Source organism: Melanerpes formicivorus, unplaced genomic scaffold (genome assembly GCF_026170545.1).
Source record: "Melanerpes formicivorus ecotype bairdi unplaced genomic scaffold, bMelFor1.0.p_v2 SCAF_20, whole genome shotgun sequence".
Taxonomy (NCBI): domain Eukaryota; kingdom Metazoa; phylum Chordata; class Aves; order Piciformes; family Picidae; genus Melanerpes; species Melanerpes formicivorus.
In genome coordinates, this window is record NW_027142372.1 from 4,902,590 (window position 1) to 4,923,282 (window position 20,693).

General features: G+C 42.7%; 1 protein-coding gene across 5 annotated transcripts in view; it reads left to right on the forward strand.

Moving 5' to 3' along the window:
• ZNF423 (zinc finger protein 423) overlaps positions 1 to 11,367 on the forward strand; it is a 293,950-nt gene extending 282,583 nt beyond the window's left edge. For all 5 annotated transcript variants that reach the window (XM_068150566.1, XM_068150565.1, XM_068150562.1 and 2 more), the window contains one exon: positions 10,728 to 11,367. In XM_068150566.1, the coding sequence (XP_068006667.1) occupies positions 10,728 to 10,757 (30 nt within the window). In that variant the 3' untranslated portion in view covers positions 10,758 to 11,367. The remainder of the gene's footprint in view (positions 1 to 10,727) is intronic.
• Positions 11,368 to 20,693: the final 9,326 nt, after the last annotated feature.

The following is a 20,693-nucleotide window of genomic DNA, read 5'->3' on the forward strand; positions in this document are numbered from 1 at the left end:
TTTTGCTCAGTAAAATCTGAATAAATGCCATGGCCATTGAGGTTTGACTGTGTATAGCATATTTGTCATTGGTGCATGACATTATTATGTCTCCAAAAGGAGCAGAGAGGAGGTCTAGAATGGAGAAATGTGACCAGCAGGTTGAGAAAGGTGGTTCTTCCCTTCTACTCTGCTCTTGTAAGACCCTTCTGGAGTACTCTGTTCAGCTCTGTGTCCCCTAGAGTAAGAAAGTTGTGGATCTTCTCAAGCAAGTCCAAAGGAGGGCTGTAAAAATAATTTGGGGCAGGAGCACCTCTCCTGTATTGACAGGCTTGCAGAGTTGGGCTTGGTCAGGCTGGAGGATAGAAGGCTCCAGGGACACTTTATAGCAGCCTTCCAGTACTTGGAGGATCTACAAGAAAGCTGGAGAGGAACTTTTCTTAAGGGCATGTAGTGATAAGACAAGTGGTAATGGCTTTAAAAGAGTTTAGATTTAGATTAGATATTAGGAAGCTCTTCACTGTGAGTGTGGTGAGGCACTGCAACAGGTTGCCTGGAGAAGCTGCTGATGTTTACTGCTTGCAAGTGTTCACGTCTGGGTTGGATGGGACTTTGAGCAACCTGGTTTAGTGGAAGGTATCCCTGCCCATGGCAGGGTATTGGAACTATAAATTATCTTTAAGGTGTCTTCCAACACAAAACATTCTGTGATATTTAAAAATTTGTCCTCTTGTGGAGCCCATACATGCTCTTACTCTCCACATGAAATCACAGTAGTTGAAAACGTAGCATCTTGCTGTATAGAAGGCAGATTTTCCTGAGACCCGTGACTGTTGTAATGGAATAGCTTGGGCTGGAAAATCCCAATTTTTAACACTCACACATGAACCACAGGGATGTTGCCTCACAATTTTGTCTTGTGATGTCTTGGAGGAGACAGCTGATGCTGGTGATACTTCACCCCCTCTTTTACATATGGGAACAAATCCTGCTTGGCTTTTTCATACTGCTGGCACCTCTGGCCTAAATTCCTTAAGGCAGTGGACAGTAGGTTGAACACAGTCCCATGTGCAGACTTCTGCTCTGATGGTGGCATATACACTAATGAAGCAGCATGTAAAGTACTTCTATAAACCATGGACATGCTATTTTATAGCAGAGAGACTTGCACTGGAGGGCTTCTATGCCCATTTTAAAATTAGAAACTAGCAGTAACACCCATTACATCCAAGGCAACAGGTCAGTGACTGGCCATTTTGTCAGCCCAAGCAGCATGTGGGTGCCACACAACAGGAATATTTACCTGCCTCTAAGAAAAATTGGTAACACAAGGCCATACTATTTGCTGGATCAGTATTCCATTAGAGGGACTTGTACTTTAGTTGCTGCATTTTAAAAGAATTACAGGAAGGTGTGGCAATGCCAGCGACGAGCAGTGTGAGCAATCCAGCAGTGCAGGCCTGGAGCCTGACATGGTGGTAAGCCATGCTCAGCATAAGTGCAGAGCCAGCTAGCAGTGTGGCAAAACAGTGCTGTGCCTGCAGCATGTAACTAAAACAGGACACTGGTAGCTATAAACATAGAAAGTTATCTTGGGACAACAGGACATGCACCTGCATCAACAAACCTCGCGTGTTGTTAGTAGTTGGACCAATAATCTATAATAGTGCGATGTGTGGTCACTCAGAGGGAACCAATGAGGCTATGCCAACAAGGCTCTCCGAGTTTATATAAGTTGTAGAAGTTCCCCCGATACGCATTTCTACCTTTCCTTTCCCTTCTTCTTCTTTGATTTGCTTTACTGTGCTATACTCACACTATACTGGAACAATAAAGGAACAATACTCGATCATATTGGTCAGCTGTATTGACTCCAATCTCTGTCCTGTTAGGAAGGAGAATGACAACGTGCTGCACGTAGGCCTGGCTTCCATGAAGTCTGGCTGTCCACACTTGTTTATTTGGGCCAAGGAACTTGGTTCAGCTGCAACTCCCCTCATTCAATGGAGGATGTTGCCTAAGTGTAAAGTGCAAGATGTGCCCCTGTTAATTATTACATTAAAATCCACAGTTAAGGTTGAAACTGCTTTATATGTGATCTGAGGATTAGCCTACCTAACTGGTGCTGAGAAAAAAAAAAGCTACCAAAAAAATCATATGATTTTCAGTGACCTTTGCCCTAGCAAGAACAGCAGAGCAAGTTAAGGAGCACATTTTGGCTTCAACTTTGAATTTCCTGACTTTTGTTTAGTTATATTCCCTTGGAAATGGTCACTCAATGAAGCTTTTATCTATGCGTTTTGACCCATGGTTGCTATACTATGCAAAGCATTTCCCTCTTGCTCAAAGTATTTTTTGAGAATTAAGGGGTGAGAGAATGCAATCCTATCAGGAAATCATTTAGTGTTTATAGAAGAGTCACAGAGGGTCCCATCATAATGATGCTAACCCTCAAAGAACTGAACAATTAACTGGCTTTTGCAATGTGATTTACCTTTGATCAGGGAGAGATTAATGAGGTATGCTTCAGGATATGCTTCAAACAAACAAATCATGGTTTTGAGAGGAATATCTGAGAAGGATTCCTGAGAAATGGTTTTCCTCTTGCAAGTATTTTGAAACATCATTGCTTCCCCAGGCAGGACCCTTAAGTAGCAAAGAACAGGTTTGCTACTGAACACAACTGGGTTGTGCATTGAAGTTTTTGGTGTGGCACAAGCAAAGGAGGGTACCTGTGGGCAGCAGTGGCTTTCTCCAATTCTCTGATCAGGGGAGAACTGGTGGGACTGAGGGAGGAGTGGAAAATTCTGAAAATAGTCTGGTTTTATTGTCCCTCTCCCTTTACATGTAGGAAGTATAAGGTTCTTCCTCTCAGCCTATTTTGATCTTGCATGTGGCACACTGTAGACTACAAGTCATAGGGACACTATACATTTGCATTTCTGAGTGAAATTCTCAGGAGTGTGCTGTCCCTCAGGACAGGTATTATTAGCTCCCTGGTTTCATTGGGTGCCTCAGTGAATCATGGCGTGTTTACAGCTAGCTTCTCTAACAGAAGACTCCAGTTATCTCTTAATAATGTATTCTCCTGTGGGTTTTATTTCCAAAGTGCAGTGGTAAGGAAATTTTCCCAAAGGCTTCAGTTTGCTTTTGTGCTTCAGCATTTTACCCAGTGTTTTTGGAAGACATGTACTGACTTTTGGGTGAGGTATTTAATCAAATAGGAGAGGCTGTGGAGGTTTAGGCTCACACTTGGAGTTCACTTGTAATAGGTTCACCTTGGCTTCTTCTGAGTTTTGAGAGAATAGAAAGAGACAGCAGGTCTAGAAGACTGATGATATAGAATTATCAGTCTCAAGTGGAAAGGGGAAAGCATGTTAGGTGAGTTGTCAAGGTCTGATTAGGATTAAACAACCTGAATTAGAAGAGGAATTAAATTCATAAATCATCTAAAAAAATCTTTAGCTGGTGTGAGAAAAGCTTGGTGCTGGGTGACATAACTCTAAGAAAGGTATTTGTATAAAAAGGTTATTTTTTTGAAGCCCAGAATAACACAGAAATCTCTATCAAAATTCAAGAACACATTAAAATTAACAGAAGCACTGTAAGTATAGAGATAAAACTGAGCAAGCACATTGTTGGGATGAGGCGGGATTGCAGCGGAGTGGGTGCGGAACAAAGGCAAGCAGCAGTCTGGAGGTGCTTTTGGGTCTGCCTGGATTTTACAGACCAATGCCTGGGCAGTTGCATTTCAGTATAGATAAATGCCAGTCACAGAAAGGAGGGTTGTGTAGAAATAAGCAGACAACATATTGTTGGTCGTGTCTGGAGTGGCTTTTTTTCCAGACACAGTGCCAGGAGCTGGACAGGTTTCTGGGGGTGCTTCAGGCTGTCTCCCAGGTGAGCTGGGCTCCAAGGGTGCTGCTCAGCCTCCTCAGTGGGTACAGAAACTTCAGGGCTGCCAGGACCTGCTTTGTCCTGGCACTAATGAGTGTTGTTGTTCCCCAATACTAGTGAAAGGTGCATTTGACCTCAGACTGATCATGTATGTGCAAGCACCAGGTAAGTCAGATGCAGATATTTTCACTGGAAACAGGCAACTTTGCTCTTCGCTGACAGCAAACCTCCAGGCGTATTTCCTTAGACACTACAAGTGTTTTTTAATTTTTTTTTCTTGGTTCAATAACTTGTAAAGGACAGCTTCCTAACTGCATTTGTTGAAGTGCCATCTCAAAGTGTGCTGACACGGGGACTAACTGACGCATGGCAAGTTATCAGATGCTGGGAGATGAAGGAAGCAGTTACACAGGCAGCCGCGTCCTTTCACAAAGGACGTGCCACCTTTCGTTTGCCTCTACCTCCATTTCAAGGGATTCTCCAACTAATGAAGGCACATTTGAAGTCTTGCCTGACAATTTTTTTATTTTATTTTATTGAGTACCATGATAACTTGGAGTTCACTTGTTACAAGTATTTTATGTAGTGGTGAAGGGGAAAGGAAAGAAGTAATACTGTATTTCCTGAAAAAATGTGATCTAAGCATATCAGTAGCACTGGGTAAGGGTTACCTGAAACAACTGGAAGGGTAATTAACACCTGGTTTTATGGGAAACATTGGTTACCACTATCAGTTTTAATGAAGTGTATTAACTAAATTGTGTTCTGAGTATTCATTCAGCCCTGTTTATGGCACACTCTTGAGTACATTTACTGTTTGTCAGAAGTGCAAACTAGTGAACATATGAGGCTTTAAGACAGGCCATCTGTTAGTCTTAGACCCTTGGATAATTGTCAAACAGTTCTAAAAATAAGCACATAGAAACTGCAAGAGGGTGCAGAGGTGATTCTTCTTTAGAGTCTGATAGCAAAAGGAAAGTAGTAACCAGAAATTAAAACTAAAAATCAGTAGGTTTATTCTGTAGAGCAAGCTTGCCCTCCTTTTCTCCCTTTTTCTCTCCCTTTCCCCCCACTCCCCTTCAGTGCTTTTTTCTAAAAAAGTCTTTTTTCCCTCTTGCTCTTCTGGGTCATGGAATCCCCTGAATGCCTCTCCAGTTTGGGATTACAGCAGCACCAATTTAAGGCTCACAGCTTTCTGTAGAGAGCATAATCTCTGATGGTGAAAGCAAGGGTCATCCTGTGTCCTCTGCCTAAAGTAATCCCTTTGTAAAGTCAAGGCATAAAGGTTTTCATCTTTATGGATTGGCGTTAGAGGGAAATAGTACCTGTGCTCGTATGTGTGTGTGCTCATGGATCTGTAATGGGGAGTAATGGCTGAGAGATATTTAGACCTGTTTGAATGAAAAAAGATGCAAAACATTGTTTGAAAAAAGAACGCTGCAGATGGTATTTTGTAAATATTTAGACAGTGTAACTTCTGTTTGTAGCAACTTGGAAATTTTGTTTTGTCTTGTTTTTTTTTTAGATGTGTTCAAGTGTGAGGCTTGAACCTTTGCTTCAAGTCAATGCCTGAATCTAAGGTTTAGTTTTTGTCTGGCAAGCTCTGTGTTTTGACAGTCAATGGATTGTTTCTGTTGTTCCCCTTCAGCACTATCCTGTAAGGGGCAAAGGAGAAAGAATAGTGGGGAGAGGGCACAGTGCCTGGCTAGGACCCTGATCCCTGGGCTTAGAGCTGGATGGTGCCTGAAGGGGTGGCAGAAACCTGGACAGGGAGGTGGGGAGAGACAAGAAGAGAAACTACATGGCTATTTGCCTGGGTCTGGAGGACCCCCTGCATGTTGGGAGAAAAGGGTTTAGTAGGAATTATTTTCCATGTCACAAGATGAGGCATCCATGCTCATGTATCATCTTGGGATTGGTATTTCCAGTCTATGGTTGGTGCTTTCAGTCTGGGTGGTTTTTCAGTGCCACAGCAACCCCAGCATCCCCAGGCACCAAGGCATGGGCTGGGCAACTGGCTCTGGAGAAGCAGTGTGCAGGCAGCAACTACTATGTCCTTCCTCTCCCAAATACCCAGTGTGCTCATCCACACAGGTCACCCAACAGCTAAATGTGTTTCATATCAGCTGTTTGTGGCAGGAATCTATTACCTCCATAATTCCTACTGAAATGATACAGGGAATGTTCATTTTAATAGGATTTGGAAGGGGAGAGAGAGGCTTTATAACCTTTCATCAGAGTTCCAATCTCTGTATAACTGCAGAAGGCTTATGAATTTCTCTTGAAGGTGGTGGGCATCTCCAGCCTTGTTATGCCATTTCTTAAACTCTATAACATCCGGTCTTTTAGGTGTGTATGCTCACACCCATAGACAGCAGGCTTCTGAACGGCTGCTGCAAAGCCTCTAAATACAGAACAGATGCACAATGGCACTATAGACTGGATGGATTATGGCCTCAAACCATTAGCACGCCCCTCACAGTTGCATTTTATTTTTTTCACCTGCTCGTGTGTAGTACACCTGTGACTTGTTGGCAGTGAATGTCACTGCAGTGTGGGAGACTCCCAGCTTGACTGCCAGGCTTGGAGCTTTGCTCCATCATGTGCTGCTTTCTGTGTGTGTTTTTCCCTTCGATCTTTATATAGCTTGTAAGAGTTCTTTGAACTGCTATAAGTGATCATCTTTCAAGCCTGATGCTCTCCTTGACACAGTGCTCTGAAAATGGAGATTGTCATGCCAGTGTTTTCATAATAATACATGTAGAAAAGCAAAGAAATATTCATTGTAGATGTCCTGTGCAAAGGGCTTGATCTGCATCCAGAGGACAGGCAGGGGGTGTCCCCAGGGAAGATCCGGAGAGCAATCAGAATCTATGCGGACAATAATCAACCAGTCTTTGAAATCTTTATTTCCTGCAAACCCCATCACCCAGTTCCTTGGTCACAGACACTTCCACAAATGGTTCATATGGGGATTGTGCAGCCAGTAGAAAATTCCACTTAAGCACTGCTAGAGCACCGAGGCTCAGAGTAGTTGCATTTTTCCCAGTGACGTGGCTAATGAAATTGTTATCCATTTTACCTGATTATTAAGAAAAGAAGGAATTTTCCAACCTCATCCTATAAATAAGCTGTGACTTACTTAGTCTTGACAGGTGACTTAGTGCTGCTGTAGAGTTTTCCAGCTGCAGTGTCTCAGATTGATGTGTTCAGTGGGGTGTCAGCTGTGAGCCATGCATAAACCAGGGGGCCTAACAGGATCTGTGAAGAACCATTTTTACTGTTCAGCTTCCAAATTGTGCCTTGCCCCCTGCCAGCCCCCAGATGCATATGTGTATGGATGGCCTTGTGAGCAGGTAGACATGTGTGTTTAAACACACGAGCATGCCTGGAGAAGTTTCATTTTTCCCTTTGGAACTCGCCATTAAGATTTTTAAATATTTTTTTTTTAACTCTGCATTCTAGAGTTGAAAAGTCATGCCTGAGCTGTCTCCTGCCAGCCCACCTGCCTGCTGAAACAGTGGGTGAAGTTCCCTTAGGCAGCTTGGGGAGAAGCATTCCCATAGTAGCACACTTCTTTCTGGGCTTTGTGGTTTCATTCTGCTGCCTGGAACAGCCCAGCATAACATAGGGTGCAAGCTGTTTCTGCTCAGGCAGGTCGTTCTCAGCACCAGCTCTTACTTTTTTGCAATTGCTCTGAAAGTCTGGTCAGGCAGGGGAATTTTCTTTGTGGGCACAGACAGATGCCTAATAAAGTTATCTGATAAAGTGTGGGTCAAGTATGCAAAACACACATGTGAGAGAAGAGACATAAGCAGCGAGCATCTCAGACGCTTCCCGACATCTGCAAAGCACAATTGCAATAAGTGCACACACACGGGGCAGAGGGAGTAGAAGCGAGAAGATAAGACATGACAGTTGCTAGTAATAGGAGACAGGTTGCCAGACTATTTTTGGAAAGCATGTTTGTGTGGTCTGAAATACATTTTAATAGGTGAGAAACCTCTACTGGTTGCAGAGGATATGAATAGGTTTTCATGGATCTTCTGAATATGCATCGGTGGTTACGCAGTATTTGCACATGTGGAAACCTGGTGGTCTGGTGTTCACCAACACTTAGGTGCACGGGCCTTGTACATTTATGCTCAAGGCTTGTGCAGGACCTGCTCTGAAAAGCAGGAAGAGGATTTGGTGCATGGCAGTTCCTGTGTCCATAGCCATTACAGGTTATCTGTAAAATGTGTCTCCGTTTATTCACTGCTTGGTCTGGGGACTAGTCAGCCTGTCGACTGCAGCAATGCATGCAATGGGAATATATGGTATCTTACCAAGATAATAAGACTAAATCAAGAGTTGCATATGAAAGATTTTGTGGCTTTTGTTTGGGCTAGGTTGGTTGGTTTTTTGTTTTGTTTTGTTTATGGTTTGGTTTGGTTTTTGTTTTTTGGTTTTAACTGACAGCCCCTATGACTAGCTTCTCAGCTCCTACCTGACCCAGTGGCTGCAGGATTTGAGTATAATCTGTTCGTTTCTTTGTGTAAATTCTGCTCACAAACTCGCTATATTCATTGTATTAGGACTGTTCAGAACATATTATTAACGTGTGTTTGAGGAGAGAGGACTCACAATGAAAGCTTCATTATCAGATTTAGAGCCACATACCATTCCTTTATTGACCTGCCTGGTGTAATCAATGCAGCAGCCACACAAGTTTGAAATCATGTTCTCTGACTGTAGACCATGTGTCATGAATCTAGTGCTGATTGTGCATTATCTTTTAAATGACACTGCCTAAATAAGTATGGATTTGTCTACAATGAACAGCCCTTCTTCCCATTTGAAGATGGTAAACCTTCCGCTTTTTATATTGATATTCAAGATGACCTAAAAATAGAACTGTAATGAGGTGTACAAGAAAGCAATTGTTAAAATGCTGAGGAGTGTGTCTGAGCACAGAGTGGCTTGTGTGTTCTTCCGTGTTTTCATGCTCTACCAGTTAGATTTGGTGGACAAGCTTCTTGTCTGTGCTGCCATTGTGTTTGTAGAGCTCCATCCATTCTGTTTCATAAAGTCATTACTTGGCTTGAGAATAACATGCAGCACTGCAGAGGCTATCCCTACTTAAGGCCATGAAAATTTCCATTTGTAACAACATAAAAAGCCATTGGATTTCATATTTGGTGATGTTAAATTGCCTAAAAGCAAAGTAGTTTCAACTGTCAGTTCCCCTGTCGTTATTTGAGTGTTGTGCTTTATTCCCTGATGAGCTTTCCTGGTCTTTGCACAGTACTTCTAGTTTTTGGTTCTGAAATACTTAGCATCGTGAACTAGGTGTGCTCAGAGGGATAGTGTTATGCTAACCAAGGTACAATTACTTCGTGATTACACCAGTTGATTTTATTCCGTTTCGCGAGGGCTCCTTTTGTGTTTGCGGCAGCTGTGATGCCTCTGCCGCCTGACCGTTACAGTGCAGTTTCCTGATGTTCGCCTGCCACAGTATCACAGAACTTTTGCCACGATTTAGGAACTCAGCAACACTTCTGACACCTTGTGGTCACTTTTTGGGAGTGCATGGTCCAGAAATTCTCCAGTCTGCAAATGGGGTCACTGCTGCCTACCCTCATGCATCGTGGGGTTGCCCATAGCTCTTTCCACAGACTGTTTCCATCAGGGAGATGTCATCTCTGGATAAAGCGGAGGATTGCTCTTTCTCCTGATCAGAATGTAACTGCGGATAGCGTAGCAGGACCAGATGATGCATGAAAAGTTAAAAAATATTTTAAAACTTCATCATTGTAAATAAATAATTGGATTTAAAATTAATTTCATGTTTAAAAACTTATTCTTCAAGCTGGCAAACTTGCCCAGCTCGGTTATTAGGCAGATGGAGACTAGTAAAATCACCTAGGCTTGAAATAATGCAAAGGAATTTCTGTATTTGAGGATGCTGGGAACCCAGCTCAAGAAAAGCTCACCGTGAAGCACCTCTCTGGTTGCTCAAATATTTGTATAATTATCCAAATAAAGCTGAGCTTATACGCAGGACTGGTGTTTCAGTCAAGACATAAAACATAGGTGAGCTAGTGCTGCTCTAAAAATACTCCTCCAAGGTTGACTTCATGATTTATTGGCTTCTGCACAAAATGGCAGGACAGGTCAGCATCCTCTGCCATGAGATATTGTGATGACATGTGGCTATTACAATGTCCCTAAACGGAATAAAGAGAACAAAAAGGACTCTAAAATGCTGAAAGAAATGTATAGAGCAAAGGCTATTCTTTAAAGAGATTTAACTTCTAGGTTTCATGTCCAGCCTATTTTTCCTGTTGGGTGTATTGCCCTGGTTCCTGAACTGGCAGTTCAGCTGTTATTGCTGAAGTATTTCTTGGACAGAGAAGTGTGTGTCACAATCTGGTGTCTCTTGCTGCCAATACTCACACCCGGTACTAGTGAGAATAAAAGTGAAATGTGGCAAGGTTTCCCCTTGCGATTCAGGTTGTGTTGTTGTGGGGTTTTTAATTGTGAAGTTAAGGGAATCTCTAAAGCCCCATGAAGTGTTACTGCTTGCTTTGTATGTATTGAAAGAAAAAAAAAGAAACCATCATGGCTGTACTTGGCTTGTAGCATTTTTTTTTCTAAGTTCATGCCAGCATTAACAGATCTGTCAGAACAAAGCAAATGTGTCATATTGGCAGCTGTTACTTATGAGTACTTTTTCTTTGTTGCATTTTGTTTTGTAATAATTGAGAAGCTTTTATGTCGAGCTCTGCATAAATGGTACTGAGTGGGAGGGTATGGGCATGCTTTCTATTATTCTGCCCCTCATGCATGTCTCCTTTTTTCCTTTCCAGAACCACACATTGAGCCAGCACGCACAGTGAGCCACTGGCACTACAGGACACCTCTCTGCAGAAGACTTGACGGTGGCACAGTGGGGAGGACCATTTGAACATTACATCCAATCAAAGTGTCATTTGCAACCCAGATGTAAAACTCTAATGATTTGGCCATGAGGCGCTGCTATTATAAGCAGCTGGAAATGAATATTAATGGAAGAGATTAAAAGTATTCCATGCTCAGTATTTTTTATTGTCCTGCTTCAGCTAGTGTACTTTAGAGCTTCTGCTTCTGACTGAATTTATAGTGTTAGATAAATCTGCTTTGATGCTGTTGCCCTTTGTTGCTTCTTGTATTATATTGATAGTTAAGGACTAGGTGTGATTTTTTAATTTTTTGTTAACTGCTTTTTACTTGCAACCCTAGGTAACCGTGCTTTGTGATGTGATTGCTTGGCTATTGTCTGAATATTTCTTTTGAATTTTTTAATTAAAGACTAATGCTTTGATTGGATTTGCCAGTTCACCGGACAGTGATTAAAACTATGTAATGAATATAATCGGTTTCAGTGCAACTGGATGGTCTGCTTTATAAATGTGACTTAATCTGATTGCAATAACTAGTACAGTTCAATAAAGGGAATACATGAGCTTAGCATCAGACGTTGTCTGTCTGTCAGTGCACGCTGCTCCACCACCGCTGGCTGGTGCGCGTAAATCACAAAGCGATGGCTCATCCGACGGCGGAGAGCGTTCTGTGCCCAAGGAGGAAGACTGAGAGAAAGCGAAAGCTGTGTTCCTCTGTCTGGCCTTCAGTTCACTTCTGGATGCACACCCCAGGCCTCCATGGTAGGTTAAGGAAAGGTAAGAACACCTACTATGAATCTGGGCATGAAAAGGCATGGCTACCTTATAATACTGTTGACTTTTACTTAAGTCAACCGGATGGAGGGGACCTGGTCTATAGCTGCCTTGACCTCATCTCTCTGCTTCTTTGTTCTAATACAAAAAATAAAAAGCTTTCTGGATAATATACAAATGTGAAAATATTGGATCAGGCCTCAGGGACCCTGGTAGAAGACTGTATATTTCAAGCACATGGACTTCTAGGCCCACAGGTATTGTAGCTCTATGTAACTGCCATGCTTCTGACACTTGAAACTGCCATCATGCAGCCTAACAGAGCTAATTAGCAGGGTTGCGGTTTTTTTAAGTCTTTTTAAATATATCATATGGTAATGAAGTTAAGTTATATTTCCAGACAGAGAAACAGTAATTTTAAGGACCATGGATACCTTTGTCAAGTTAGTGAGATGCAGTTCTCATGGTATCTCCTGTTTGAATGAATCACAATCATCCTGAAAGACGTTGAGCAGTTGTGACAGCTGAAATGATGTGGTTACCCATTCCCACAATGTACAAGGCTTTGCAAGACTGTGGCATAGGAACATGCACAGTTAGAGCCTTTCAAAATCACTGCACTAAACTAGAGCACAAGTGGTTGTCATTGTACTGTGTCTGGGCTTGGAGCATGTAAATGATATTTTGTAGGACAAATGTTTTCAAGGATGTGTAGTCAATGCCCAAATTAGTTTATAAAGTAAGTTTATTAACATGTGCAAGGGCTCAGCTTGTTAACATTGCAGATGATGTTTTCAATATCTAGGTTCCTTAGTGATATTCACAGCCATGGTGTGCACACAGAGCTCCTTCCAGACAGTGGGACATACTGCATGTAAGTGAAGATGACTGGGCATAAATGAAGTAGGGTCATTCCTACAGCAGGGTTCACCAATGCAAGGGCAAGTTTTAACCTGAGAAAAGTAACATTTTTCTCAGAAGAGGGAAGTAATGTCCTACTTGGTGCAAGTAATAGATACAGTTTTTATTCTATTAGTTATTCTGCTGAAATAGCATTGCATAGACAGAGTTAAAGCTCAAAAATTGTGATAAACATAACACTAATATAAACATAACCTCAATATAACAAAACTAGGAATGACTTCTCTTAATGCCAAAGAGGACAGTTCTGTTTTCATCCAGATAACTCCCAGCTCAGTGTTTATGCAACAGAATCATTGTACTAAAATGATCCAAAGTGTTAGCTTTCTACCTGATTATTTCTCTATAAGCCATGACACAGATGTTTATGGGATGAAAAAATAGCAAATTAAATCAAAAATTCATTATTCTCATTCATGTGCTTTCTTGTAACTCACAGGCAACATTTTAAGATGGGAAATGGAAAAGTTTCTTGCAGTGCTGGCTCATAGACATGTCCTCACAAGAAAAGCTAGCTGGGAACACATGATGTACGCAACTGCTCTGGTAACAGTTTCTGTGACCATCTTATTTGTGCTAAAATCAAGGCAGCAGTTTCTGACAATGGAGGCTCTTTGCCTGACACTGGGTTTGGGTATATTTACTGTGCTGAGATGGGGAACTCCTCATGAGGGGATCCTATTCTAGGCTGCATAACTTTCCCCAGCTGTACTGGAAACATGGTAGGGGCCAGGGTGCTAGGGTCCACGTGCATGCTGGCAGTGCCTAGCAGGCTAGTATCTAAGCTGTGTGTTGCATTTGCCTTGAACACTGAGCAGACCATGAGCAGGGGATGGAAGGAAAAGAAGGGTTTAGTTTTCCACCCTACCTTTAAAAGATAGGGGACCCCAAAATACAAGAGTGAGGGCTGTGGTTGTGCTCCACCTTCGTTCTTTCTGTTACATGAGCTTCATTCATGAGCAGCACACTTCATGCCAGACAGAGGGGCTGGACTATGCCCCCAGGGCTGGGGGAAAAGTGGAGCTGTGGTCCTTTTCTGCAGGTGCTCCAGTATCTATCAGTACTTGGGTAATATTTGAATACTAATGAACAAATGCTGCTTTAAAAATTTTTCTTCTCTAATGCAATTTGTACAACAGTGCAGAGACACTTGCTGTGAACCTGCTGGGTTGCTTCATGGTATTTTTGTTATAGAACCAGCCCCATATGAACAGACATTGTTATAGTCACAGGATACACCATGGCAAGGGATGGTGCTGCTTGATATCTGCTTTCTAGGGGGCAAAGAAACCCAGTTTACATGTGGGAGTGAAAGCTACTTTAAGAAAGCGTGGGGAGAGCTGTACATTCTCTTGCCACGGAGCTGCATCTGTGACACGGTGGACACCTTCAGCTCCTGTGCACCAGCCAGGGTGGCAGAGCTCTGCAGTGCAACATGAGGCCTTCGTTTGGTGGTTCCTGTGTGACTCTGCTGCTTGCCCCAGTTGGAAGCAGGGGCAGAGTAGATCTGCGCTGGTACAAAACACAGCTTTGCTGGCATAGCCGCAATCACACCAGGGAGTGCTTCACCAGTGTAGTATATATTTCCTGTATCTGTTAAAAGCTCCTAGGGAAAACAGAGCCTAACTGCAGGTGGAGAAAGATAATATCACAGCTTCTGGTATCTGTCTGAGGTTTCACCCCCTTTTTATTAAGTGTTCAAAAAGTCTTACAGAAGGTATTTGGAAAACAGTCAGAAATGTTTGCTTCAATGGCAGCTATATTTCAACAGCTACAACATACTGAAAATGGGATGGAGAGCCTTTCTGTAATCCCCACAATGTTTCCCTGCCTATCTCTGTAACTTGCAGCTCCTGAGCAGTGGTATTGCAGACATGGGCTGTGACAGGCTGCTGAAGACAAGGGTGACAAGGATGACTCACAGGTAAGTGCAAACCAGAACTGCTGAAATTCTTGCTGAGCATGGGCAAAAAGTCACTTTTATGATCTGAGTAGCATTAGGCCAATACAGTTTGGAAGCCACGAAAAAAGTTTAAAAAGTGTCAAGAAAAGTTGTGTAGGCAATTTAATATCTTCAAGTTTGGGCAAATACTGAAATAGAAATTCATATTAACAATGGACTAACGAAGGACTTGGATTTGTAGCAGTTCAGCCTATCAGCCCTTACACACTAAGGATCTTTGCGTTTAGTTTGCTACATGCCTACACATCCAAAAAGTACTGAAATACTTGGCCAAGGAGGAGCATCCAGTACTTAGAGGTATCTGTTTTCTACAGAGATATCTATTTTCTACATAGTCAGTTTATACATTTCTGCATTGTCCAGTGCTCCTGTAGATACTTGTCTGATCTATCACCTTCAGCAAGGGATCACCACCTTTGGTCAGGTGCCTTAGAGTTTTGGAAAAAGAACTGCTTAGCCCATTGTCTCCAAAAGAAAGGGGGAAAAAAGAAATCTGGGGACTATTTGAGGGAGTGACTGATCATTTTTGTCTAAAAGCATATTAGGTTTTAGTGTGTTTTTATGGCTTTAACATGTATAAGTCACTCCTTGGTACAGGCAGTGAAGCTTTTCCCTGGTCTACAGAAGCAGTCTCTGCATTTTGGCCCACACCCTAAAGCAATGAGATTTCTTCCACCCCCTCTCCACCACCTTAGAACAGCTGATCAGCTTTAGTTATGTTTGATAGAAGTACAGAACTCTGGAGATAGTGTATCCCTGTAGTACACTGGCAGTAGTTAGCCAAGATAAGAACATTGCCTTGCAAGTACAGTCATGGATGAAAACTGAGAGTTCAATGCACATAAGTACACAGAAACCCGTGTGGGAGCCACAGCACCATTGGGCTTTGGAGCTGATGGGAGTGTGACTTCATTATTTTGTCTCTTCTCTCCCCATTTGCTCCTTGTGAAATTGTTCTTAGTTTTACCTGTCTTCATGAAATTGCTGTCATCCTCGCAACTTTAAAATCCCTCTCCTGCAAATGGTAGCCAGGGCTTGTATTTTGATCTATTTATCTGTGAGTTATTGTTACTTTCCTGAGGCTTAGCAGATTAGATGACAGAGGGAGACAGGAGGTGTCCAAAGGAGAAATGTTGAGCATCACAAGAGAAAGACAAATTAAGACACCTACAAGATTGCTAACAAAGTACAGTCTTCACTGCCCTAGTAAGAAGCTGCAGTTTAACCACATGAGATTGTCCTTTTCTGAAGAAAAAAGCAAAACACCAAAGAATTTCACCTGTGTCCTGGGGGTGCCAGGGAGGAAGGGGACCAGGGCCAGCTTTTCACTGATGCAGAACCTCACACAGGGGCCTGGCCCCTCGTGTGGGCTGGGAGCATCAGCTGGGAATGGCCCTGCACCTCCCTCATCTTTGCTTGTCCTGCTGGTTATTTCTTCCAAGCTGATGCCATGCTGCCATGCTGCCCTGCTGCTCTCAGCGGCTGTCCCCTTCCTTCTGCCATCCCTGGCCATCTGTGTCCCCACAGCAGGCAGCTGCCCTGCCATGCTTCACCGCTGACCCAGCCCACACGCCCCACAGCCTCTGGGCAGAGGGGAGTACAGCAGGGGGATGCAGGTCCTCCTGGCCTGTGAGTGAGGCCATGGGCTTGGGGACGCTACCACAATGGTTACTGCCTGTGCAGGGACCTGGCTGTGCCTTGCCCAGCACCTCGGTGGAGAAGAGAGAGGGCCCAGGCCTCAGCAGGCTGGGGAGGTTCAGGGTGAGTGCTAAACTGTGGCTACAGCAGACCTGGATGCGCTTTGTAGAAGTAGATGCACTTCTTCCCACTTTGTGCAGGTAGGTGGGCACCCACCATCCCCCAGGCTGGGCTGTGGAGGGGTGTCTTCAGGCTCCCCATGGGCTGCCCGCCATTTATGCTCTCCTGTGGTGCAACCTGTCTTGGCTCCTCTCACAATGGGGAGGTTGATGTACTGTCAAGTCTCTGTGGGACTTTTAAAAATCCCCAACCTTTCTGCTTTGTTTCCAGAAGCATGTTATTTTCTGCTAGCAGAGGGAGCTGAGCTGACTGGTGGGTGGGCAGGCAGCCGGGGCTGAGGCAGGAGCCACGTGGGCAGCCCCCATGGCAGCCTTGCCTGTTGGGGTTTTTGCCACCCTGTCTCTGCATGTAAGTTGCAAGCTGCCCTGTGAGAAATGCCACACTTCAAGCTTGGTTCTGAGGGTTTTAGGGACATCAAAGCCCCCAGGTAAAGAAATTTCTTGAAAGTATTTCCACTATTTTACTCACATCTTGATTTTTACTACTTTGTGTATATTTATAGCACAGTGGTGTCAACCTACTCCAGCAGGTTGGAGAGGCAATGCAGAATATTTGCTGAATTGTGGGAAAGTACACAGATCAGGTTTTCTGGATTTTGCTACTCCTGATGTTCCCAAATGTGTTGGTAGGTTGGACTCAATGATCCTCGAGGTCCTTTCCAACCTAAGTTATACTGTGATATGTGATACTGTGATGTTTAAAGCCCTATACAGCACAGAAAGTGTCCTCAGGATGTGGGAACTAGAGCGCTAATGCATTGCGGGACTGCTGCAAGTGTGAGAATCCTGCTAAAACAGTCATCACCTTTTCAAAAACTCTTTAGCCCAAACTATTTTAGTAACAAGTAAAATCTTGCTGTGAGCTAAAAGAAAAAAAAATACAATTATCTATGTCTTATGTGACCAGAAGAGATACCTGGCCCTCAGCATGATCCTTTCCTCACAATAAACAAGTGAGCAAATGAGCCCTCCAAGCTGTGTCCCTGAGGTGCTGGGCTCTTCTTTACCCAGCCTTTAAATTAAAGGGAAGAAAGAGCACTTTTTTTTCCTGGTTGAAAGCAATGCAATAAATAAGTGCATCTTCTTCTCCTTTGAGTTGCAATTTATAGGCACTGTTCCTCAAGAAATTGGCTTCTGTGCATGAAAGCCATAAAATATACATGCCATTTGCAAAAGATACAGCCTCTACTGTACATTTTCTGGTTTATTCACAAAGTAGCTCAGTATAAGCCTGCCACGGAGAGAGGGTTAAGGAAGTGTGCAAATGAGTTCAGCTAATGCTTTTGTAATGGTGCTAAAGAAATGGTCAAGATTTTCCATTAGCCTCATGTAGCAGAAACAATTTGGCTTGCTAATGGAGAGCAACAGAGTTTCACCCAAAATAGGACCCAAAAGCATTTTTCTTAATGAGGACTCTTGTGGCTTAAGATTTGATTGAGTGTTGTTTAATTTCTAATAAATATGCAATACATTATATTACAGTGTATATCCTCAATGGTTAAACATTCAAACCTGGAAGATGAGGCCTTGACTGAAATCAGAATGAGGTTAGGTATACAGATAGTGGAAAAAGATGTGGACAAACTGATAGGAGAAGGTGGGCAATGCCTGACTATGGCAGTCAGTGGATGCTGAACACAAGCTTAATTATTTTGCCTCTCTCCCTAACTAGCCCGCTAATGTCTGTGGTGGTGCCAAGAGCAATTTTGTTTAAAGTGAATCCCATCTTTCACTCTGGTTTCAGCACTGAAGCCGAAAGGGTGTGTGGGTGCAAGAACAAGGCTGGGGCAAAGCAATGTCAGAGAAGCTTTCCACTGAGCAAACCCACATACGGGATTTCCTTGGCTGCTGTAGGTTTGTACTGGCTGTATCTATTAGGTAAACCTGGAGTTTTGGTGGTAGCCCTCTACCATGTATGCTTACCTGCTCCTTGTCTAGTTGGCTGATCTTTACAAAAATTCCAGACCTGTCTGTATGTTTTTTCTACATTTCCCTCCCTTGACCCTTTCCTATATCCCCAGCAGTGGCGCCTGCATGGACCAGCAGATTTACAGTTACCCAGTGCTTATATAGTGTCTATGTGGTAAAAACAAATCTGATGTAGAAGAATCAGCTGGTTTTGGTTTTGCTTGAGAAGGCTGTCTGACAGTGGCAGAAGCACAAGAGGAATGCAAACTGATTATTCCTTGGAAGGACAGGAAAGGAGGAAGCTGAGATATTTGGCACCCAACATGAGAGGGAACCTTTGCTGGTAGGTAAAATTTGTTTGTACTAGCAAACAGGAATGCTAACTCCCCTTCTCTTACTGAGGAGTTTAGCACCCTAGAACAAAATGCAAATTAAGTCTGGAGTCATCCCTGCCCTCCATTTTTCATTTCACAGAGTAATTCAAGTTTTGATACATTGCATCATAGAATACACCAAGCTTTGTGTGAACTGCCAAAAAAGTGCAGCTTCTTTCATGTCGCACTGCAAATATGTACACAACCATTTCCCATGAATCCAAGGAGTTAAATGTTCACATATGTAAGGCACACTAGGATCAGAGCCTTAGGTAATCTAATGATACTGGATAGCTTGACTGTGCATCATTAGCTCAATGATGCACCAAGCTCAGTGAGAGGAAAGAAAGCCTGAAACAAACTAACCCCCAAACCCTGAAATATATTTGTATGAGAGTCAGAAGTATGGAGGGAAAGTAAAACAATCAATATGTCTGCAGTTCATTTAAGGCACTGAAAAAGTTTTTGTGTTCGTTTTTGTTTGTTTGTTTATTTGCATCAAATATATTCTTCAGGATAGAAATGCAAAATGAGAGAATAAACAGTGAGGAATTTAGACCATCCCTACGGTGTGTGAAGCCCCACTGGATCAAACAGAGAAGAAGCAGGTGCTAGAAAATATATATATTCAAAGCAATACTGACACATGTAAGCACCAAACTGCAAATTGGACCTGAAAAGCTGACTCTGTCTTTGCAGAGCTGTGTGCTCTTCTGCCGAGACCTATCGATGCATCCTGTTCAGCCAGAGCTCCCCAGCTCAGCTGTAAGTTACTTTGCCCATAAGGGTGTTGAACAAATATTTTGTATCCAAGAGAGACTCATTAATGTCTTTCAAACTGGATGCAAGTTACTCATTATTCTTCTGCATAGGTCTAGTAATGGAAGCTTCCTCCAGAGATGCCCTACACAGATGTCTTTAGGCAATGTTGATGGCATGAAGCATGAATTGTTTTCACAGAAAGATTTATAACTTTATAGCCTTTCCAAGCCTAAGCAGTGCATGTGGACTGAGAACCAGCAGCAAAGGTTTTCTGACTTCTGCACTAGCCTAGAGAAATCATTTCAGTCTAAATTTTTGCTGTTCTGCATCCTCAGTATGAGGAATGAAATGTCAGGGGTTTTTCAAAGCTGCTAAATGTTTCTGACTGCTACTTGAATCGAAGCTGCAGGGTTTGAGTCCTTATTAACAACAACAACAACAAAAAATAAGAACCCCCCAGACCTAAAAACCCCAAGCCCATGGATCTTAATCTAGGGCTCCCCAAATCAGAAGCCACTTTGAAAGACATGCAGAAGCACAGAACAGGCGATAGATTTCCATATCCTGCAGGGTTTTGGCATGAATCCCCTTCTTTGGTTCCAGGCAGAAAAATACAAAGGGACGTCTGTGAATAGGACCTCACTGGGTGTCTAACCCTCTGAGTGAAATTTGCTGTGCAGAGGATAGTCTCGGCCTACATTTTCTAGTTATTATATAGAATTTGTTTCCTGCTAAGCTGGGAAAAGAAAATGTATAAAAATATAAAACTCACCTTACAGAGCTACTTCAATCTGTACAGGCAGAATTTGTACCAGAGGAGTTGACATTGAACAGAGTAGTTCAAGGGAGACCCCAAAGCTCAGCAGAGACATCCTTTTAGAACTATTTGTCTAGTCTGCAATATTTTGCAAGTTGATCCAAATCACATTTTGGAGTAATACCGTTAAAGTCAACAACAAACAGCCAGGATGAATCTAGCTCTTAAAGTGCCATTCAGGCTTCTTGAAAGACGCATCACAATGGCTCCTTTAGCAGTCATTAAACCAATTATCATCCCAGTCTATTTCCAACAATTATCATCATAGACTTTTTGGGTTTAATCAGCTTTTTAATTGACCCGTGAATAAGACAGGAGATACAAAATTCTCTCCTGATACCTCAGGTGTAACTACTACGCACTTGGCGTTGCTGTGCACATGAAATACTTTACACTGTAATACTGATCTGAGACTGGGGGATGAACAAAAATATTCCTATAAATTAAAGATTCAAAAAAAAAAAAAAAAAGAAACACAATAAAGGAGGAAAAGAGAAAGTAGTAATCCATAAGTAGAATGTCACCACTATTGATAAAATTTCTTTTGGGATTTCCTCA